The sequence below is a fragment of the Lethenteron reissneri genome, chromosome 10, assembly GCF_015708825.2.
Source record: "Lethenteron reissneri isolate LAM-NWPU_2019-01 chromosome 10, ASM1570882v1, whole genome shotgun sequence".
In the NCBI taxonomy this organism is placed as follows: Eukaryota; Metazoa; Chordata; class Hyperoartia; order Petromyzontiformes; family Petromyzontidae; genus Lethenteron; species Lethenteron reissneri.
This window is the reverse complement of record NC_083788.1, coordinates 12,328,467-12,351,740: the sequence shown is the minus strand read 5'-3', so window position 1 is coordinate 12,351,740 and position 23,274 is coordinate 12,328,467. Positions and strand designations below refer to the sequence as shown.

Genomic DNA, 23,274 nt, shown 5'->3' with positions numbered 1-23,274 from the left:
GCGTATTTGCACCGTGAATCGTCAACGTTTAACCCCCCCCCCCGAACTTCCGAAAGACGCCGCTGCCAACCCCTCTGCGTTGATCATCGACGCCACCGGCCCCCCCTTCACCCTCCCCCTTCACCCCCCCCCCTTCACCCCCCCATTTCCCCCGGTAGCTTCGCTCGGCCGCCGATCCACACGGATTGTTCCCTCCGCTTCACGTTCAGCAACCCTCGGCTTCTCCCTTCACCCTCCCCCCTTCACCCCCCCCCCCTCTCACCCCCCCCCCCCTTCACCCCCCAGCAACCCTCGGCTTCTTCTCCCATTAAAACGCACGCGAGAAACGCCTAACGCGCAACTTCTTTTCAAAGGATTTATGCCAAACGAAAACTAAGCCTCTCTTAAAAATAGACAATGTACAAAATGATCTCGAACGATGCGGTGATGGCGATGACGACGACAATGTTGATCGGAGGTCCCTGGAGTGATGCGGAGCGAGAACTGCGGGACATCGGATCACCCCCCCCCCTCACCCCCCGTTGACCCCGTGACCCAGGGATACCTACGCATCACCTGCAGCGATTCGCAGCAACTGATTGAAGCTCACCGCTGTTTGCCGTTCAACGTTGTCGCTTCCGGAAGAAAAAACGAACGGAACGGGAGGGGGCTGGTGGGGGGGGGGTCTCGTTTAGGGGGCAGCGGAGATTCGAGCTCGATTACCAGCCACAGCTAACGTCAGTGGCAAGACGATGTCAGAACCGACCCTAGCCCCCTCTCCACTCAACCCCCTCTCCCACCCACCCCCCCCCCGGACGTTCAGCTTCAACAACCCACACTGACCAGCGTGGTGAAGTATGGTCAAACAATTCCCATGAACAACACGGCGTGGCGAGGCCTTCCATTCAGGCGGTGGCTTGACCAAATAAATGTGACATTTTGGGTCGTCACGCCGTGGTCGTGTGACGTACCGCTGTAACGTCGCGGTAATGTATCAACGTGTCGACAAGCGGCGGTGGGGGGCACGTGGGGGGCAGAGGGGGGGGGCAGAGGGGGAGGGGGGGCCACCCTGCCGCTAGTACTCCTTGCGGCACTTGCCCTTCTTCTCGCGGCGCTGCAGCTTTCTGAGCCGGCGCGCCCACACGTCCTGCCACGGCGCGGCCAGGCTGTCCTTGTCGGCCACGAGGCCGCCCCCCGCCGCCGAGGGGGCGCCGTGCTCGGGGTGCCCCCCGCCCAGCAGCAGGTACTTCTTGCCGGCGCGGAAACGCGGGGGGCAGTGGCAGGCGAGGTCACGGGAGCGCGCCCACAGAGCCTGGCGCAGCTGGGCCCGGCGAGGTGCCATGCCGCCGCCGCCGGTGCCGCCGCCGCCGGTGCCGATGCCGGTGCCGGCACCGCTCACGCCGCCGCGCTTGAAGACGGAGATGATGTTGACCGTGTAGCGCGTCCACTCGCCCGCCGCGGACTCGTCCAGCACGTGCAGCTGCAGGGCTGCGCGCGGGAGGGAGGGAGGGCCAGGCGGGTGGGTGGTGGGGAGTTCGCTTGAGTCTCGAGTCATCCACCGCGTGCGACGTTCACAATGGGGGGCGACGCGGTTTTGGTTCAGTCCGGCCCGGCCGAAGGTCGCGAGTTCAAATCGCAGTCTGGGTGGGGTGGGGTGGGGTGGGATTGACTCTACCCCGTCAACCCCCTTTGGGGTCGACAAATTGAGTCGCGCTCGCTGCGTCTCGTCTCGGGGTGTGGAGGTGAGACGTACCGTGCTCCGAGACGTCCCCGGAGGGTGCCAACATCGAAAGCGCAAATCGTTCGCGTTCGCCACAAAAAAATCCAGACGGATCGAACGTTATTGTTTTTCGTCGTTTGTTTGCACGTGGCCCGACTGCAATGCGCGCTTGTGAAACGTGGACGGTCGACGCGGCAGACAGGTGCAACTCCGAGCAAGAGAAATGTTCCACCGAGAGCCACGCTGATGGAGGTGGCCGCTCCTCGGCGTTAAAGTCTCGGGGGTGGCCGGGCGGCTCAGAGCTATCTGAGCCATCGCCACTCAACAGCCTGGGTTCGAATCCGGGCATTTGGCCACCCGTTATTAAACTGGAGCCTCGGGAGTAGTGGCGTGTTGATGCGCTGGGTGGTGAGGCTGGGTGGTGAGGCTGGGTGGTGAGGCTGGGTGGTGAGGCTGGGTGGTGAGGCTGGGTGGTGAGGCTGGGTGGTGAGGCTGGGTGGTGAGGCTAGTTGTCCGGGTTGGTGGTGCGGCCGGGGTAGTGAGCCTGGGTGGTGAGGTTGATTGGTGAGGCCGCGGCGGTGAGGCTGAGTGGTGAGGCCGTCTAGGGGAGACCCAAATAAAGGAAGGCAAACTTTGTTCTCGTCGGTATTGCTCTTTCAGCTGCCGCGGCACCAGAGCCCAGTCAACAAAGAGGCCTGAAATCTCCTCCCCGCTCTCTCCCCCTCTCTCCACCCTCTCTCTCCACCCTCTCTCCACCCTCTCTCTCCACCGTCTCTCCCCCTCTCTCCACCCTCTTTCCCCACGCTCCCCTCTCTCCCCGCTCGCACCTCTCTCCCCACTCTCATCTTTAGCCTCTCTCCCCTCTCCCACATATCCCACCCTCCCCCCACCCCAACTCTCTCTTTCCTGCGTCTCCTCCCAAATTTGTGAAATTCGAAAAACTGCCCCTCAAGTCGCTCGAATGGGATCGTGCTCAGCAGAAGAGGCAGCAGAGGCAATCATCGCCCCCCGTGCCGGCAGCAGACTGATGCCCCTTTGCAGGCCCCGCTGCTGGGTCACCTTGTGCTGCACAGAGACAGCTGAAACGCGTTGGGATGAGATGCGACGTGAACGATGCGACGACACGCTGCAGCGTCAGGAAGAAGGAGGGCACTAACATCAACCACAGCTCGTTATGTTTACCTTTCCTATACTTTGTGCTACTGTCGTATTTGTGTACTGGTTGGTGTTGATGTTGTAAAGTTCTGAGCCGCCCCTACTGGACATTTGCGAGAGAAGAGCTTTATAGCTCATCGGATTCCTCCAGTATAAATACATCGTCTTATTCCCATCCTGCCACTCCTGTCATTATCTCTCTCCCCTCTCTGGTCCCGTCTCTCTCTCTCTCTCCCCACTCCCGAATTTATTTACCTTTCCCTGCCGGATATCATCTTGGCCGAGCTGGGGGAGGGGAGGGGGGGGGAAAGGGGGGGGGGGGAGATGGTAGCCCCCCCTCCCATCCCTCCCCCCTCCCATCCCCCCCCCCCCCGTGCGTGGCTCAGCAACGGTCGCCAGAGAGACGCGGCGCAATGCGGGCGGCACAAAGCGGCGTGTTTAAAATACGGAGGCCCTTCGCTGCTCTCCTTTCTTTAATTCTCATGGTGTTGGAGGGGCTGGTGGTGGGGGTGGCGGTGGGGGTGGCGGTGTGAGCCACGGCCGCTCTATTTCTCGGCGGCGGGGCTTTGGGACTCGAGAGACAACAATGACTGATGAAAATTCTGTGCAAAGGCCAGCCTCGCGTGCAGCCATAGTGACCGTTACTGACAGAACAACTTGTTTTGTTTGTTTCTTCTTCCTCCTCCTCCTAAGGTTCTGAGGAATTAAATTAAATCTCAGCACCCCCCCGCCCTCCCCCCACACTGCCCCCCCCCCCCGGCACCCCCCCCCCCCCCCCAATGCACCGCCGGGCGAGAGAAGCAGCAGCAGCAGGAGGAGGGATCGGACACGCGGTGCCGCGAGGCGTCGCGCTCCCCTTTTGTTTCCCCTAAAAAGGCACAAATTATTTGGCCTCCCAAATTACTCTCCCGCCGCCCGCGGCCCTCCGTCGTACCCCCCCCCCCCCCCCCGAACAAACAGGCGGTCGTGGGAAAATCTAACAGCGTGGGGGCCCCTTCGGCGAGCTCTCTGGACAACCTCTCCAGACCGTTCGCTGTGAGCGGCGCCGATTCACCACCGCCTCCGTGCGGCACATGGGCACGAGTCTGTCCGCCGCTGCCACACCAGGGGCGGTGTGTGTGGCTCTGGGCGGTGTGTGGTGGCTCTGGGCGGTGTGTGGTGGTTCTGGGAAGCGTGTGTGTGTCTCTAGGCGGCGTGCGTGGTTCCAGACGGCGTGTGTGTGTAGCTTACCGTAGTCCTTCTTGCAGTACTTCCGTATGTTGAGCTTGAGTTTCCCCTTGGAGGGTTTGCAGTGGGAGTCACAGTCAGCTGCACAACGACAAAGACAAAGATCCCCCGTACAACCTTCACAGACTTTTGGGCGGCACGGCACACGAAGGGGTGGGTGGATAGCACCACGCCCGGCCGCCTTTGTCTTCCCAGTGGTGATGTTTACACATCGCACCAGGACTAATGTGCAAAGCCACATCAGTCATTGGCACGCTGCAACGGTTGGCACGATGCACTCTAAATCCGCCAACCCGAGTTTGATTCACGGCCAAGGTTAACATGAGCAGGGAGCAATATCTAAACCAGTCCTGGGCCTCTTATCTTCACCAACCCGCATTGACCAGCGCGGTAAAATATGACCAAATAATTCACCACGACTTACACGGTGCCAGGTCTTCATCCAGTAGTGGATTGACAAAGGGTTGTGTATTATTTATCCGTATTATTGTTATTATTGTAGTTAATCTGCCCAGACCCACGATGCATTTCAGGAGGGGGGGGGGGGGTCCTGCGCTGGGAAGTTCGCCCAATTAAAATGTTAACGAGACCAGGATGCCCCAAGGGGAACCCACCTCACATGTGGCGAGATGCCACGCGGAGGTCTGCGCAGCCGTGGTCTGGCAAAGATCTAAAAATTATAAAATTATTAAAATATTAATAAACTCAACTGAATCTATTTTTTTTATTTTGCCAGGTAATTGCCCACTGATCTGTATAGCTCTTTTTACGGAAGCGACCTGGCCACAAATGATAAGCTCAACGAAGTTGGCTTATCATCATGTGGACATTTATAGCAGCCAAATAATCTAAACGCGTGATGTTGATTCTAAATGTGGAGGGGAAAACCGGAGGACCCAGCAAGAAAATCAAAGCGACCACGGGGAGAGAGACACGAAAACTCCAAATATACAGCAGGCCTCACGGTCAGAATCGAACCCACGACCTCCTGTAGACCAGGCGAGGTAGTTAACATCTCCTCGCCACCGTGATGATGATGATGAGAGACACGCAAACTCCAAATATACAGCAGACGTTATGGTCGGGATTGAACCCACGACCTCCTGCATACCAGGCGAGGTAGTTAACATCTCATAGCCACCGTGATGATGATGAGAGACACGCAAACTCCAAATATACAGCCGGCGTCATGGTCGGGATCGAACCTATGACCTCCTGCATACCAGGCGAGGGAATTAACATCTCCTAGCCACAGTGGCACCCCAGCCCACCGAGTTATTCACTTATTTTTTTCTTCAGAAAGCCACCTGGCCACCACAAATGATAGCCCAAACAAAGCGACCTATAATCGCGTGGGGACACAGTCAGAGCGGCAAAATAATCTCAATGCACGTCTCCATGATGTGCATCGAGAACGATGAAGAAAAAAAACCGGGGAGGGCCCGGAGAAATAAATAACGCACGACCGCTAAAGGTGGCAGCGGCGCGCGAGCGTGGTGGGGGGGGCGGGGCGGAGGGGGGGCGGGGGGTGGGTTGGGGGGGGCACGGGTGGAGGGGGGTGGGGTTGGGGGGGGCACGGGTGGAGGGGGGTGGGGTTGGGGGGGGCACGGGTGGAGGGGGGTGGGGTTGGGGGGGCGGCTCCCCTAATCGCGGTCAAATGGAGCGCGAAATTCAATTGAGCTGCTTTTGTGGGCACCTCCCTCTGGGGCGCACGTGTCAACACCCCCCACTGCTCCCCCCCCCCCCCCCCACATCGCTCTCCCATTCTCCATCCCTCTCTCCCTTCATCCCCCTCTCTCTCTCTTCCTCCATAAACTGATCAGTTTAATATCTTCCTCCATGTCTCTCCATCTCTTTCGCTCCCTCCATCTCTCGCTCCATCTCTTCCTTTTTTACGATCGGAGGAAACAAGAAGACGCTCGGTGTCGTCGGCACTTTGCTTCGTTCATCATTTCAGTTTTTTTTTTCAATGCTTTGCTTTATGTACCCCCCCCCCCCCCCCCCCCCGTTTAAATGAAAGATTTCACGAAAGATTTCACGCTCTACTCTCCTCCTTCTTACCCCTTCCCTCTCTCTCTACCCCCTCTCTCTACCCCCTCTCTCTACCCCCTCTCTCTACCCCTCTCTCTACCCCCTCTCTCTACCCCCTCTCTCTAACCCCTCTCTCTAACCCCTCTCTCTAACCCCTCTCTCTACCCCTCTCTCTAACCCCTCTCTCTACCCCTCTCTCTAACCCCTCTCTCTAACCCCTCTCTCTAACCCCTCTCTCTAACCCCTCTCTCTAACCCCTCTCTCTACCCCCTCTCTCTACCCCCCCCCCCGTCTCTCTATCCCCTCTCTCTACCCCCCCCCCCCCGTCTCTCTACCCCCTCTCTCTTCCCTCTCTCTCTACCCCCTCTCTCTACCCCCTCTCTCTACCCCCTCTCTCTACCCCCCCCCCCCCGTCTCTCTACCCCCTCTCTCTACCCCCTCTCTCTACCCCCTCTCTCTACCCCCTCTCTCTACCCCCTCTCTCTACCCCCTCTCTCTACCCCCTCTCTCTACCCCCTCTCTCTACCCCCTCTCTCTACCCCCCCCCCCCCGTCTCTCTACCCCCTCTCTCTACCCCCTCTCTCTACCCCCTCTCTCTACCCCCTCTCTCTACCCCCTCTCTCTACCCCCCTCTCTCTACCCCCTCTCTCTACCCCCTCTCTCTAACCCCTCTCTCTAACCCCTCTCTCTACCCCCTCTCTCTAACCCCTCTCTCTAACCCCTCTCTCTACCCCCCCCCGTCTCTCTACCCCCCTCTCTCTACCCCCTCTCTCTACCCCCTCTCTCTACCCCCTCTCTCTAACCCCTCTCTCTAACCCCTCTCTCTAACCCCTCTCTCTACCCCCCCCCCGTCTCTCTACCCCCTCCGTCTACCCCCTCTCTCTACCCCCTCTCTCTACCCTCTCTCTCTACCCCCTCTCTCTACCCCCCCCCCCGTCTCTCTACCCCTCTCTCTACCCCCTCTCTCTACCCCCTCTCTCTACCCCCTCTCTCTAACCCCTCTCTCTAACCCCTCTCTCTACCCCCCCCCCCCGTCTCTCTACCCCCTCCGTCTACCCCTCTCTCTACCCCCTCTCTCTACCCTCTCTCTCTACCCCCTCTCTCTACCCCCCCCCGTCTCTCTACCCCCTCTCTCTACCCCCTCTCTCTACCCCCTCTCTCTAACCCCTCTCTCTAACCCCTCTCTCTACCCCCCCCCCCGTCTCTCTACCCCCTCCGTCTACCCCCTCTCTCTACCCCCTCTCTCTACCCTCTCTCTCTACCCCCTCTCTCTACCCCCCCCCGTCTCTCTACCCCCTCTCTCCCTACTCTATGTCCCCCCTGTTTTACTACCACAAGTGCCGCATCTGCACCCAGCCATCTCCCTCCATCTCTCTCGGGGTACTCGGAACAAAAAAACTTGCCAATGCAGGATCCATGCAGAGTCTCGTGGGGTAACGTGTGTGAGGTAACGTGAGGTAACGTGAGGTAACGTGTGTGGGGTAACGTGATGTAACGTGAGGTAACATGAGGTAACGTGTGGTAACGTGATGTAAGGTGTGCGGGGTAACGTGTTGTAACACGTTATAACGTGATGTAACGTGATGTATCCTGAGGTAACGTGATGTAACGTGAGTTAACGTGGGGTAACGTGTGTGAGGTAACGTGATGTAACGTGTGTGAGGTAACGTGTGTGGAATAACGTGATGTAACGTGGGGTAACGTGAGGTAACGTGATGTAAGGTGTGCGGGGTAACGTGTTGTAATGTGATGTAACGTGATGTATCGTGAGGTAACGTGATGTAACTTGAGGTAACTTGAGGTAACGTGATGTATGGTGAGGTAACGTGATGTTACGTGAGGTAACGTGGGGTAACTTGAGGTAACGTGGGGTAACTTGAGGTAACGTGTCGCCGTGAGATGGAGCTGGGGACTCCACCTGAGGGCTTCTCTGGGTTGCCGACGCCATTTTCTGTGTGGACGGCGGTCACGACCGGGATCCCTGCCAGAGGAGACACGGAGACACACAGAGACACAGACACACATAGACATGGAGACACAGAGAGACACAGAGACACGGAGACATGGAGACACAGAGAGACACAGAGACACATAGACACGGAGACACAGAGACACAGAGACACAGAGACACAGAGACACACAGAGACACACAGAGACACACAGAGACACACAGAGACACACATAGACACACATAGACACACATAGACACAGAGACACAGAGACACGGAGACACGGAGACACGGAGACACGGAGACACACAGACACAGAGACACACAGACACACAGACACAGAGACACAGAGACACAGACACACAGAGACACAGACACACAGACACACAGAGACACAGACACACAGAGACACGGAGACACAGGGCAACAGTAAGGTGTGCACGCGGTGTGTGTATGTGTGCCTTTGTCTGGTGTGTGTGTGGTGTGGTGTGTGGGTGGTGTGTGTGTGGTGTGTGTGGTGTGTGTGTGGTGTGCGCGTGTGTGGTGTGTGCCTGTGTCTGGTGTGTGTGGTGTGTGTGGTGTGTGCCTGTGTCTGGTGTGTGTGGTGTGTGCATGTGTCTGGTGTGTGTGGTGTGTGTGTGGTGTGTGTGGTGTGTGCCTGTGTCTGGTGTGTGTGTGGTGTGTGCCTGTGTCTGGTGTGTGTGGTGTGTGCATGTGTCTGGTGTGTGTGGTGTGTGTGTGGTGTGTGTGGTGTGCGCGTGTGTGGTGTGTGCCTGTGTCTGGTGTGTGTGGTGTGTGTGGTGTGTGCCTGTGTCTGGTGTGTGTAGTGTGTGTGTGGTGTGTGTGGTGTGTGCCTGTGTCTGGTGTGTGTGGTGTGTGTGTGGTGTGTGTGGTGTGCGCGTGTGTGGTGTGTGTCTGTGTCTGGTGTGTGTGCTGTGTGTGGTGTGTGCCTGTGTCTGGTGTGTGTGGTGTGTGTGTGGTGTGTGCCTGTGTCTGGTGTGTGTGTGGTTTGTGTGTGTGGCGTGTGCAATGTGTGGTGTGGTGTGTGTGTGGTGTGTGCAATGTGTGTGGTGTGTGTGGTATGGTGTGTGTGTGGTGTGTGTGTGTGTAGTGTGTGTGGTGTGGTGTGTGTGTGGTGTGTGCGTGCACGTGCGTGCGCGTGGCGCGCGCGTCTGTACGTATGCAGGGCGCGACGGGCGAGCGGCTCTGCTGGAAGCCCTTGGCACAGCGGTTGCAGGTGACCCCCGTGACCCCGTCCTTGCAGGGGCACTGCCCCGTCGTCTGGTTGCACGTCTTGCCCGCGGCCCCCACCGGGTGACAGTCACACGCTGGGCCCCCCCCCCCCCCCAACGCGGACAGGACAGACACAAGAGGGGTCACGCGTCACGCTCCCGAGTCGCGGGCAACTCCCGGGGGTAAACTTGTGGTTGACCGCGATGGAGGGGTTCGCTTCCGAAGAAAGCGGTGCTCATTTCGCGAGCCCTGGGTTCGAACTCGCGACGTTTTTATTGCGGGCCGCACCGGCTCTGCCGATGGCCGTTTAGGGAAGCAGAGGGGCTTTGTTAGGCCTCTGAATAAAACGTTGACTCGGCACTGCACGGTTATTTATCAAGATTGAATGAAACAAAATCGATACCTGCCAAATCCATACGGTTTACCACTTAAATTTGTACAGAAAATTGAGTTTTCATGTCCATGCAGCGTACAGCCGTTTCACAATACAACAAATAATTGTTTGTGTGTGTCTCCCTTGTGATGGTATTTTGTAGGATGAACGTTGAGATGTATAAGGGGCACGGGGTGACCAATAAGGTCTTAATTGGTATGTAATAAGTTAGGGCACTGATAAGGGGTTGACGAGTATGAAAATCTGAGCACAATTTAAATTAAATTGTAATTTAGCTGATAAATTGTAATTTAGCTTGGGGTTTTTAACTTACCTCAAAACCATGATATTGGGATAAAAACAATTCACCGCCTGTTGGAATTCCTTTTATCGTGGCGACGACGCGTCTGCATCCACAGCCAATGGGAGCGCGAGTTGCTTGGTGCAACAAAACCAATTTGAAATGAGGTCGCACAAACTTTGCAGAGCCACGTTCAACTCCATTGCGACTCCGTGCCGCGTTGAGACGGAGCGAGACGCAATATCAACACATTTATAAGAAACGCGCAACTCTTACAACCTAGGTGACCACGAGGCAAGTTCACTAGACACGTGACAATAGACATCCTCAGACACCCTTGCAAACTAAAAGCTATTTTTATTTTATCAGGTAAGGCCCACTGAGCGATATAGCTCTTTTTTAGAAGCGACCTGGTCATCATAATTTATAAGTGCAATTTGCGTGTCTCTCTCTCTCCCCGTGGTCGCGTGGATTTTTCTCCGGGTCCTCCTCTGAGTGTTTTTTTTACCCTCCACATTTAGAACTAACAACGCGCTTAGAGTATTTGGCTGCTATAAATGTCCGCGTGATGATGACGAAGCCACTTCGTCGGGCAATCATTTGTGGTGGCCTGGTCGCTTCTAAAAACAAATAGAGCCGCATAGCTCAGTGGAGCCTTACCTCGTTAAATAAAAATAAAAACTTTATATTCTTGGTTCTTTCGGTAAAGTCACGTAGAAGGGAAATAATAAAATAAATAAAACGTTTCTGATGACGTTTTTTCAAATGTTCTTGCTGTAGTTTTCACACCTGATGATAATTGCTTGTGTTCTAATCGAAACGTCGTGAGAATGTTATTGTTTTATTTTTATTATTTCCCTTCTACGTGACTTTACCGAAAGAACCAAGAATATGAATCCCTGCAGTCACGAAAGCTTTAAATCGAAATAATAACTTTCTATTTCGATAATAAATAAATAAAACATTTCTGATGACGTTTTTTTCAGATTCATCTTCTTGGTTCTTTCGGTAAAGTCACGTTAGAAGGGAAATAATACAATAATAAAATAAAACATAATACAATAATTCTCACGACGTTTCGGCCACAACGCAAGCAGCCGTCCTCAGGTGAAGACCAGGTCTGTCGGGGAGACAACGTCTGACGCGTCCCCGACAGACCTGGTCTTCACCTGAGGACGGCTGCTTGCGTTGTGGCCGAAACGTCGTGAGAATTATTTTATTATGTTTTATTTTTTATTTTTTTATTTCCCTTCTTCGTGACTTTACCGAAAGAACCAAGAAGATAAAAACTTTCTAGTTTTCTTTTTTAAAATCGCCCCTTAGAGGATCGTGGACCCCCTTTGAGGGCTCAGTTCCCGCGGGGGGCGGGCCTTTGGGGCACACGCGGTGCGTGATTTACGCTTGCAGGCCTTGCGGTGCGCGATGGGCTTGCCGAGGTCACGGTAGTAGCCCTCCTTGCAGTAGTGGCAATGCCGCCCGGCGGTGTTGTGCCGGCAGTTGAGGCAAACGCCGCCGCTCTTGCGCCCCGACAGCTTGAAGAGCTCCATGTTGAAGCGGCACTTGCGGGCGTGCAGGTTGCAGTTGCAGGCTCGGGGACGCGGTGGGGGGGGGGGGGGGGCGAGAGTTTGGCGTTACGCAGGCAGGGTAAGCGGGCGCGCAAGCGGTACCGCTGCGATCTGCGCGCTGAAAAGGCTCACGCCCGCTGACACATTGGCACACGCATGCCAAGGCAAGAGAGGGGATGATGGCCCCCCGTGTAGCCTGTAACAGACTCTGGGGGGCAAATGCCGATGGCGAGAGGCACCTACGAAGGCCGGCACAGCACACGAAGGAGTGGGTGGGCCAGCACCACGCCCGGCCGCCTTTGTCTCCCGAGTGGCGATGTTTACGGCACGCCGCTCCAAAGGTACTCATTTGAGGTTGAGTCGACCTAGGGGAGGCCAGGACCTGGTTCAGACATTCGCCACCGGTGTTGACGCCGGTGGTCGTGTCGAGTGCGAATCGAGCTCGGCTCGCCGCCGTGTTCGTAGCGCGGCGGCGTGCTAACTGCTGTGCCGCCAATCCCCACAACACTCACACACACACACACCACACACAGGTGACACACGCGGGTGACACACGGGGGTGACACACGGGGGTGACACACTCAGTGATGACACTCAGTGGTGACTGACACCCTCAGTGGTGACTGACACACTCGGTGATGACACACGTTGTGACGACACACACGTGACGACACACTCAGTGGTGACACACGTTGTGATGACGCACACGATGATGACAAACTAAGTGGTGACGTCACACACGTGACGACACACACGTGCCGTCCACACACGTTGTGCCGTTCACACACGTTGTGACGACACACACGTTGTGACGTCACACACATTGTGACGTCACACACATTGTGACGTCACACACGCGCGGTGGCGACGCACTCACCCACGCACTCGTTGGCCTCGCGGGCCGTGCTGCGCTGCCAGGGCCGGTCGTAGTGGAAGGGCCGGCAGCGCTCGCACTCGGCGCCCGCCGTGTTGTGCCGGCAGTCGCACACGAGGCCCCCGTCGCGGTCGCGCACGCAGCGCGACGCGTGGCCGTTGCACTTGCAGCGCCCTCCCACCTGCGATGATGGGGGGGGGAGTGGAGGGAGGTAGGGAGGTGTGGAGTGGAGGGAGTGAAGGGAGAGAGGGAGTGGAGGGAGGTGTGGAGTGGAGGGAGTGGAGGGAATGGAGGTGTGGAGTGGAGGGAGTGAGTGGAGGGAGTGAGTGGAGGGAGGTGGGGAGGTGTGGAGTGGAGGGAGTGAAGGGAGAGAGGGAGTGGAGGTGCGGTGGGGAGTGGAGGGAGGGAGGTGTGGAGTGGAAGGAGTAGAGGGAATGGAGGTGTGGAGTGGAGGGAGTGAGTGGAGGGAGTGAGTGGAGGGAGGTGGGGAGGTGTGGAGTGGAGGGAGTGAAGGGAGAGAGGGAGTGGAGGTGCGGTGGGGAGTGGAGGGAGGGAGGTGTGGAGTGGAAGGAGTAGAGGGAATGGAGGTGTGGAGTGGAGGGAGTGAGTGGAGGGAGTGAGTGGAGGGAGGTGGGGAGGTGTGGAGTGGAGGGAGTGAAGGGAGTGGAGGGAGTGGAGGGAGGTGGGGAGTGGAGGGAGGTGGGGAGTGGAGGGAGTGGAGGGAATGGAGGTGTGGAGTGGAGGGAGTGAGTGGAGGGAGTGAGTGGAGGGAGGTGTGGAGTGGAGGTGTGGAGTGGAGGGAGTGAGTGGAGGGAGATGTGGAGTGGAGGGAGGGAGTGGAGGGAGGGAGGGAGGTGTGGAGTGGAGGGAAGGGAGGGAGGGAAGAGAGGCAGTGGAGGGAGGGAGTGAAGGGAGGGAGTGGAGGGAGGGAGGTTACTCGTGGTTACGAACTAAATACTCGTTCGCCGGGACTGAGACACGTCGCTTATCGTCGCCAAGTCGACCGATGCGTGCTCGACGTCGGCCTTGAGCAGGCCACGCGCTGCCTGACGGGAAGAGCGTGGCCAGGACGACGTCCATGGAGTCTGAGCGAGAGGAGAAAAAGTGCACGGATCGTTACTTCGCAGCGTGTTGGTTGCCTGGCGGCGGCTTTGGAAAGGCCTTCATCCAGCAGTGGATTGAGTCGTAGCTCGCTCAGGAGTCGAGCGAGACGAGAGGGGGGGGGAGGAGAGTGCGTGGAGGGGAGTAGAGTAAGATGAGAGGGGAGAGGTAGGAGAGTGCGTGGATGGGAGTCGCGTGAGATGAGAGGGGAGAGGTAGGCAGGGATCAGGAAGACTGCGAGCACGATCTTGACGTTTATCCAGGACTAGTTTGGGATACCGGTGGAGGGAGTGAATCATTGGGGTGGTGGTCTCGTTGCGTGTGGCCAGCAAGGTTGATGTGGTGGAGGCCGCAGAGAGAGGAGGGAGTTGCAATCGTAGAGCCGGGATGCGGCCGAAGGCATGGACGAGGTTCCCAGCTGCGGCTGCTGCCAGCGAATGGTTGAGGAGGAGGGAGGAGGAGGAGGAGGGAGGCGAAGGTGCACAGATTTTAAATGAAGACGCTGACACGAAGAGACCCGCCGTGGTGTTGGGGACGCGTCCCGGTCAAACTCTGTCGGGTGCTCGACTCCGGTCATCGTGACCGACAGCTGTGATCCCTCTCCGTTTTTTTTCCCAATCGCTTCCAATTCAAATGCCACGTTGGCGTGCACAACGTGGCTATTTTGGATCGCTGGCCAGGTTTACATTGTACAGAGTGCCGGATGTTTATTTGACCATGTGTATAAATATCCCTGCTTTTGTTCTATGCAGCCCCTTGAGTATAAACCATCCCTAGCCCATGGAACATGCCCAGCTACTTGTGTATCAGCCGTGCTTTGCAGTCCCTGTAAACGCTCCCTTCCCGTGGGGTCAAGTTATCGAGGTCATCATGGCCAATGACCTTCAGGGCCACCACCACCGCCACTGCACGGCGTCATCGCCTCCTCCCTCTCGCCGGATCTCGTCTCTGCTTTCACATAGTCTCAGCTCACTCATCGAGTTGCGCCATTGAGGTTGTAGATGCGGGTGGCATGTGGGTGACCCCCAAATGAGGCGGTGCCCCCCCCCCCCCTTAAGTCTCCCGTTTGTTGACTCTTAGAATCAACAATGCGTGTTGCCCGTAGCTCCCGGGTCATTCATTCGCCTGCAACACAATCACCCTGCACGCGTCCGATCTCCCGGGAGACGTCGCAAGCTAAGCAGGGGGCTTGAGCCTGGCAAGTCCTCGCTTATAGTGGCCGCGGTGGTGGGGACACAGCGGTGCAGCAATTGATTACTAAATACATCTCTGCCGGGCTTTGAACGTCTCCCCCTCGTATTACGGAGTGGTGGTTTTTTTTTCCGGGTTCTCCCACACGAAGCCGCAACTCTCATTTTTTGAATTGCATAATAATCTCAGTCTCGTAGCAGGACCCTCCTAGGCGCCACGGTGGCTAGGAGATGTTAATTACCTCGCCTGGTATACAGGAGGTCGTGGGTTCGTTCCAAACCCTGACGCCTGCTGCTTATTTGGAGTTTGCGGTGTCTCTCTCCCCGTGGTCGCGTGGTATTTTTTTCTGGGTCCTCCGGTTTTTCCCTCCACATTTAGAGTCAACGTGCGTTTAGAGTGTTTGGCTGCTTCAAATTCCCACATGATAAGCCCACTTCGCTGAGCTATCATTTGTGACGGCCAGGTCGCTTCTGAAAGAGAACGATGTAGCTCAGTGGACCTTTACCTGGTAAAATAAAAGCCATCGTTACAGTTGATAGTTTTAGTAAACATAGCCTTGAGACTCAGCGAGGCTTCCCTGGGTAAATAAATAAATAAAGGGCATCGTTGTTATTCTTTCGCAGTCTCGGCTCTCCCACCCGATCTGCCGATGTGCACCATCATTTAATTATTCACAGTTACGTGCGATGCCTTTGACTGCGTGCGATATTCGTTGCACGAATGCATAGGTAATGTGTAGGTAATGTATAGGTAAGGTTACATATTTTAAACATTCGCGTCGCTTACCCCCCCCCCTCCTCCCGCGCCCCCCTTGCGACACCGTTGCAAACGAGACGGAACTATGCAGGTGGTAAACATCCATCTCAATACTGTACACACAATATAGAATACAGTCAACGAACGCAACAACAAACAAACAAACAACAACCTTTCATCCCGCCACGCACCTGAAAGTCCGACACGGCGTAGTACTGCGAGAGGGCCTCGACCGCCGCCGAGTCGGCGCCGCTCGAGTTCGACTCCTGCCCGGTCACGTCCGCGGCGGGTCCCGCTGCCGAGTGCAGGCGGCTGAACACAACTCGCACGTCGGTCGCGGTCACCCAGTCCTGCAGCACGGGGCTGTTCTCGAAGTCGTGAGCCGACGGGCGGCTGTCCAGGGTGCTGAAAGCCACCAGACCTCCCGGTCCCGAGCCATCGCCGCCGCCGCCGCCGGCCGCCAGGTGAGCGTCAGTGCAGAGGGCCTCCTGCTCGTTCTGCTTGGTGACGGCGGCGCGGCTCGGCTTGCCGTACACGTGGCGGCACTGCGTCGAGTAGAACTGGAAGGGGGTCCACGTGCGGCCATAGTCGGACGACTTGAAGATGGCCATAGACTCGGGCCGCGGCGAGCAGAACTGGAGGCTCACGTAGGTGACCTCGAACTTCTTGCCGAGGGACAGCGTGAGCGAGACGTTGCGCGGGTGCTGCACGCCGCTCGCCGACTGCCAGCACGTCAGGTTGTGCGGGTTGTTGAGGTCGGTGAGGAAGGCGGGCGCGTGGGAGCGCCGGGGGTCGCCGGCGTCGCAAACGAAGCACGGCCCCGTGACGGCCACCGCCGCCGCTCCTCCAGGCGAGCCCTGCTGCTGGGAGGAACCCTGGAAGCCCGACGCCACGGGCTCGGGACCCTGCGCGGCGTTGGCTGGAGCGGGCAGGCAGTAGCGCGACGCCGACTTCCCGCAGGTGCTGGAGGCGAGCACCTCCCTGCCGAACGCCGCGTTCACGAAGTCGGGGATGCAGCGGCGCGGGTTGCGGTGCTCGTCGTAGCACGGGTCCGGTGGGTTCTGCTGCGACGCGAACATGAGCCCCGTGCGCGCGGGAGCCGCGGCGACGACCCCCGCGGCGGCGGCCCCCGTGGAGTGGGCCTCGACCCGTGGGGTCCGCGGCCCCCCCACGGCCAGCAGAGTCAGGCACAGCAACAGCGCGGCCATGGGACTCGCTCGCTCGCACGCACGCGCAGCACGCGCAGCTCGGCTCGGCCTCGACTCTGCGCGACGTGGGGTTTGTGGGAGCGTGGGGAGACACGGGGGGGGGGGGTGGTGGTGGTGGTGGCGAGGTTGTGGTGGTGGTGGGGGGGGGAGAGACGAGAGCGACGGGAAGAGAGGAGGGGATACGGTATCAGTGGAGGGTTCACAGGGAGACGCGTGCGAGGGGACACGGAGATGAGCGATAGGTAGCTTGCACGGTGGGGGGTGGGGGAGACACGGAGATGAGGGGAGGGATCAGTGGAGTCTGCGGATCCGCGCGTCGCGAGACCACCGGGGGGGGGGGGGGGGGGAACAAAAGGGGACCGCGTGGCCCGGGGCGGCTCTGTTTGTAAACGGGGCCGGGGGCGGTGACCGTGGCCGGGGCCGCCCTGAGAGGCCAGGCGGGCGAGGGGGACCCAACCCAAGCCCAGCCCAAATAACTCCAACCCCAACATGGGTACAGCTCTAACCCCAACATGGGTACAGCTCTAACCCCAACATGGGTACAGCTCCAACCCCAACATGGGTACAGCTCTAACCCCAACATGGGTACAGCTCTAACCCCAACATGGGTACAGCTCCAACCCCAACATGGGTACAGCTCTAACCCCAACATGGGTACAGCTCCAACCCCAACATGGGTACAGCTCTAACCCCAACATGGGTACAGCTCCAACCCCAACATGGGTACAGCTCCAAGCCCAACATGGGTACAGCTCCAACCCCAACATGGGTACAGCTCCAACCCCAACATGGGTACAGCTCCAACCCCAACATGGGTACAGCTCCAACCCCAACATGGGTACAGCTCCAACCCCAACATGGGTACAGCTCCAACCCCAACATGGGTACAGCTCCAACCCCAACATGGGTACAGCTCCAACCCCAACATGGGTACAGCTCCAACCCCAACATGGGTACAGCTCCAACCCCAACATGGGTACAGCTCCAACCCCAACATGGGTACAGCTCCAACCCCAACATGGGTACAGCTCCAACCCCTACATGGGTACAGCTCCAACCCCAACATGGGTACAGCTCCAACCCCAACATGGGTACAGCTCCAACCCCAACATGGGTACAGCTCCAACCCCAACATAGGTACAGCTCTAACCCCAACATGGGTACAGCTCTAACCCCAACATGGGTACAGCTTCAACCCCAACATGGGAACAGCTCTAACTCCAACATGGGAACAGCTCTAACCCCAACATGGGTACAGCTCTAACCCCAACATGGGTACAGCTCTAACCCCAACATGGGTACAGCTCCAACCCCAACATGGATACAGCTCTAACCCCAACATGGGTACAGCTCCAACCCCAACATGGGTACAGCTACAACCCCAACATGGGTACAGCTCCAACCCCAACATGGGTACAGCTCCAACCCCAACATGGATACAGCTCCAACCCCAACATGGGTACAGCTCCAACCCCAACATGGGTACAGCTCTAACCCCAACATGGGTACAGCTCTAACCCCAACATGGGTACAGCTCTAACACCAACATGGGTACAGCTCTAACACCAACATGGGTACAGCTCCAACCCCAACATGGGTACAGCTCTAACCCCAACATGGGTACAGCCCTAACTCCAACATGGGTACAGCTCTAACCCCAACATGGGTACAGCTCCAATCCCAACATGGGTACAGCTCCAACCCCAACATGGGTACAGCTCTAACCCCAACATGGGTACAGCTCCAACCCCAACATGGGTACAGCTCTAACCCCAACATGGGTACAGCTCTAACCCCAACATGGGTACAGCTCTAAGCCCAACATGGGTACAGCTCCAACCCCAACATGGGTACAGCTCCAACCCCAACATGGGTACAGCTCTAACCCCAACATGGGTACAGCTCCAACCCCAACATGGGTACAGCTCTAAGCCCAACATGGGTACAGCTCTAAGCCCAACATGGGTACAGCTCCAACCCCAACATGGGTACAGCTCCAATCCCAACATCGGTAAAGTTCAACCCCCAAGCACAGCACGGGTATAGTTCAACCCCTAACCCCAACATAGAAAAAGTTCAACCCCTAACCCCAACACGGGTATAGTTTTACACCTAACCCCAACACGCGTACCGCTCTACCCATAACCCAAACATGGGTATAGATTTAACCCTAACATGGGTACAGCTCTAACCCCAACATGTGAATGGCTCTACCCTAACCCCAATGCTGGTACCGCTCTATCTCTAACCCCACAATAGGTACAGCGTTACCCTTAACTCTAACGTGGGTACAGCTCTTCCCCTAACTTGTGAATAGCTATGACCGCAATGCGGGTACCGCTCTAACCACAACGACATACAACCGGGGAGTCGAACTTCACCGTCAGTCGCTGCTACCGCTGCGAGGCGCGCAGTGCCCAGGGGCAGTGGTGACCGGAGCCGCGCGTGGAAAGTTCAACTCCGATGCGCAGAGCCGACCGCGTGCGGCGGCTGTCGCGTGGCCACCAATGTCTGAGCTGCCAACGACCAATCAGCCCGGGTGCTCGACGAGGGCCGATAAAGTGAAGCCGCTGTGCTGGAGTGTAACTGAGTGGGACTAACAGCCCCGCCTCCCCCCCCCCCCCCCACCTTTTTCATTCCACCCCCCACCCTGCCCCCCTCTCACTCCGCCTCCCCCCTCTCTGACCCCCCCCCCCCCACCGTGTCCCCGTCCTATTCTGTTGACGAGGCAATCGGTGATGATTTCTGTGACTTGAGTTTCAAGGAATTTACTCATTGCTATATCTACGGCTGCATTTGGTTGTGAGAATTGTTCTTCAACTTATTGGTGAACTGGTACCATAATCCCTTCATAGAAAATACGATGTGAATAATATGCGAGGTTTCGGGTAACGGCCCTTCTTCATGGTACATACAAATAATTATGCTTCTGCACCACTGCCAACGCATCACCCAAGAATGTGAATACTAAATGAGAGCGTTAAACGCGTGTAGCGCGTGGCAAGTTAAACGCGTGTAGCACGTGCCAATCTAAACGCGTGGAGCACGTGGCAATGTAAACGCGTGTAGCACGTGGCAATTTCAACGCGTGTAGCACGTGGCAATGTAAACACGTGGAGCACGTGGCAATTTCAACGCGTGTACCACGTGGCAATTTCAACGCGTGTAACACGTGGCAATTTAAACGCGTGTACCAAGTGGTAATTTATTTGTCGGTTGGTCGGGTGGTGGAGGGTTCTTAAAGTCACACATGTGTTCAGATCATTACGTGGCCTCATCCAAATTTTTAATTATTCATCGGAAATCGACCAGCGAATTTAATCGGCCAAGAGAAATCAAAGATAAGCAAATCAAATAAATAATTAATCGGATAATTACGTCAACAAATTGAGATATTTCAAGTCACAATACAGTTCATACCTTTTATTAGCGAATTCAGATCCTTCAAACAGATCATGTACAAACAGGTGATCAGTAAATTCTAAAGTCAGTGATATCCATGCATCAGAGACCAGTCGAATACTTCATACATATCAGATGTTGCATTTCAGCCAAACTTAACTGAATCAAATACAGTACTGTGCATTCTATATTTGAAGTTTTCGTGACTGCAAGGATTCATACTCTTTGGTTTTTCGGTAAAGTCACGTAGGTAAAACATAAAAATAAATTCAATCACGTGGTTTCGGGCGCAACACACACTTAAGCGGTGTGCTTTCTCTAAGTTGTCCCCACCTGAAGAAGGACGCTTGTGTTGCGCCCGAAACGTCGTGATTTAATTTATTTTAATTTTTTACCTACGTGACTTTACCGAAAAAATCAAAGATTACAGTACTGTGCAGTGCTTCAATCAGAAACGCACCGAACTTGTGTGTGCGTGTAGCGGTTAGCGTGCTGCGCTACGAACCCGGCGTCCCAAGTTCAATTCCCGCTCACGGTCACACCAGTCCTGGGCCTCCTCTAGGTCGACTCAGCCTCAAATTAGTACCTGGTGCGGTTTCTAAACATCGCCACTAGTGGTGCTGGCCGCTCGCCCACTTGCTCGTGTGCCGTGCCGGCCTTCATAGGTGCTCGCAAACAGCACTTGCCCCAGCAGTCTGTTAAGGCTACACGGGGGATCTTTGTCTTTGTGTGTTATTGTTCGTAGGGGGTCACCGTGTCCCTTGAGTGCGTGTGGTTTGTACGAGCGGAATGCACTGGAGACTTATTCCCGATTGTCGCAATTTACACCTCGGAATTTCTGGCCGTGGTACAGATGCAACATTCATTTCGGACGACTCCGAATATATGACGTCACGGGGTGGAAAAATGACATCACTTGGATCAAATGACACGAATAATCCGCGTCGTTGTGGAGTCTATTAATGGCTAAATTAATTAAGCAATGCGTCTCCCTCACTCACGTATCCGTCTATCCACGTTGATAAGTAAAATTCAGATTTAATTTTGAATGTCCCCGGATATTGCGTCGACTATTGCCGATTTATTTTGATCACTCACATCACGTGTCACGTGGTGTCGAGCGACGTCACTTTTGTTCGCACGAAGTCGCGCAAAGCGACCACACGTGGATAGTGATGTGCTGAGTGAGTGAGTGGGGTGTACAGTGATGATTGCGGTGAGTTGTGAGTGCCTGAGTGTTATGGTGAATGAGTGGTATGTTGAGTGGTGAGCGTGGTGATTGAGTGATGATTGAGTGAGTGGTGTGTATGGTGATTGGGTGGCATGGTGAATGCGCGGTATGGTGAGTGGTGTGTATGGTGAGTAGTGTGTGTTGGAGGGAGTCGCCCTCCAGCAACAACGGAGGGCAGAGGAGCGACGCTCACAACAACGAGCTGAGCGCTGGGCGGATAAAACAGCAAGTTGGCATAGTAGTGTGCACAGGTGGTGAATCTGCCAGTCGTCTCAGTCAGTCAACCCATGGCACCTGGGTCTGCCCCCACACCTACTGATACTCCCGATATTGATAACAAAGAGAGACATATCACAGATATCACATGTACTCATATCACAGAAGACACATCTGTCACACCCAGTGATATCAGCGACACGACATATGCCGTTGACACTCGCCACAGAAGATACTGGAGAGACGGGGAGAGTCGGGGCTGTGTCGCCCTCTCCTGGCGAGATGGAGAAGCTGCGGCTCACGAAAGGCTCCACGCTCCGTCGCGGACACAAAGCGACCCCATACATCAGAATAGAGGTCTTTTTGGGGTAGATCGCGTAAATGTGTCGTTAAAACCGCCACCACCCGACACAGACAACTAGTAAGGGTTGTCACGTAAACAGAACGTGGCCAATTCGTCACTAGTACAGCACACCGGTGTGTTGGAGAGCCAAGCCACAACAGTAATTACAACTAGCTTCATCAGCGGACAGCCAGATTTGTGGAAACCGTTTGTGGAGAAATCCTATTTTGGAACAGAAGGATTTCTCCACAAATCACCAGCCCACAGGGGATTATTGTGTCCGTCCGTCGTGCAGGGAGGGGCTGGGTGGGGAGGTAGGGGCTGGGTGGGGGGTGGGAGGGGTGGGGCTGGGTGGGGAGGGGCTGGTCACCCCGTGGTGCCCTTATAAAACTCAACGTTTAACCTACTCACGCCGGCTTGTGCCCGCCCTCACAGTCGGGCATATTTGCAGAATACACCACGCCGCCGTTGACCCTGCAGGCCATTGACCGAGCAACCCAACGTTCCTACCAGCTCCCTCCGCAGGAGGAATGTGTTCATTAGGAGCAGGAAACCGTGGAAATTGTGCGGTAAAAAGGGTGGCGAATATATGTACGTTCAATCGACACTTGCGCCTCACCAATGTCGCGTGACGTCATACCACCTCGCGCGTCTCTTGACGTCATCACTCCCTGTCGCCCACCTCACCAATGTCGCGTGACGTCATACCACCTCGCGCGTCTCTTGACGTCATTACTCCCTGTCGCCCACCTCACCAATGTCGCGTGACGTCATACCACCTCGCGCGTCTCTTGACGTCATCACTCCCTGTCGCCCACCTCACCAATGTCGCGTGACGTCATACCACCTCGCGCGTCTCTTGACGTCATCACTCCCTGTCGCCCACCTCACCAATGTCGCGTGACGTCATACCACCTCGCGCGTCTCTTGACGTCATCACTCCCTGTCGCCCACCTCACCCGTGTCGCGTGACGTACGTCGACCACTCTGCTCACCGCCCCCTGCCTCTGGGGCGCGTCACCCCCTCTCCTCACCAAAAATGAACCTCGATCCGGCGTGACGTCATCACCTCCTCATCTCACCAGTGTCGCGTGACGTCATCGCCTCTCCAGCTTCTTGTGTCCCGTGACGTCATTTTCTCCCCATTACCGACAATATTGCGTGACGTCAGTGCTGCTCTCCCCAACAGCCCGGTGTCTCTGAGGTCATCAGCCTCTCACCCCCCCCCCCCCTAGCCCCTCCCCCTCCACCCCCTCCCTCCCCACTCCCCACCCGGTCAAAGCTGTCACGAATTCCTCTCTTCCTGTGTGTCCCCGGTACGTTACAGACAGACAAACAATTATATTATTATAAAATAGATTATTATTAAACAGACGAGGATGAAACCTGTTCATGCCCTAATCCTCCTGTACTCGGAGC

At 56.3% G+C, this 23,274-nt stretch overlaps 1 protein-coding gene across 2 annotated transcripts; it reads right to left on the bottom strand.

Annotated features, from left to right (window-relative positions):
* Positions 1 to 280: 280 nt before the first annotated feature.
* LOC133340577 (netrin-1-like) lies at positions 281 to 19,202 on the bottom strand. 2 transcript variants are annotated; one of them, XM_061548919.1, is made up of 8 exons: positions 19,045 to 19,202; positions 15,647 to 16,719; positions 12,411 to 12,588; positions 11,368 to 11,556; positions 9,240 to 9,389; positions 8,031 to 8,093; positions 4,085 to 4,162; positions 281 to 1,467 (listed from the first exon to the last, which is right to left on the bottom strand). In XM_061548919.1, the coding sequence occupies exons 2-8, from the start codon at positions 16,661 to 16,663 to the stop codon at positions 1,055 to 1,057; spliced, it is 2,088 nt and encodes a 695-aa protein (XP_061404903.1). In that variant the 5' UTR covers positions 16,664 to 16,719; positions 19,045 to 19,202; the 3' UTR covers positions 281 to 1,054. The 2 variants fall into 2 exon arrangements, with proteins under 2 accessions (XP_061404903.1, XP_061404904.1); XM_061548920.1 differs by lacking the exon at positions 19,045 to 19,202 and having other exon boundaries at positions 15,647 to 16,789.
* Positions 19,203 to 23,274: the final 4,072 nt, after the last annotated feature.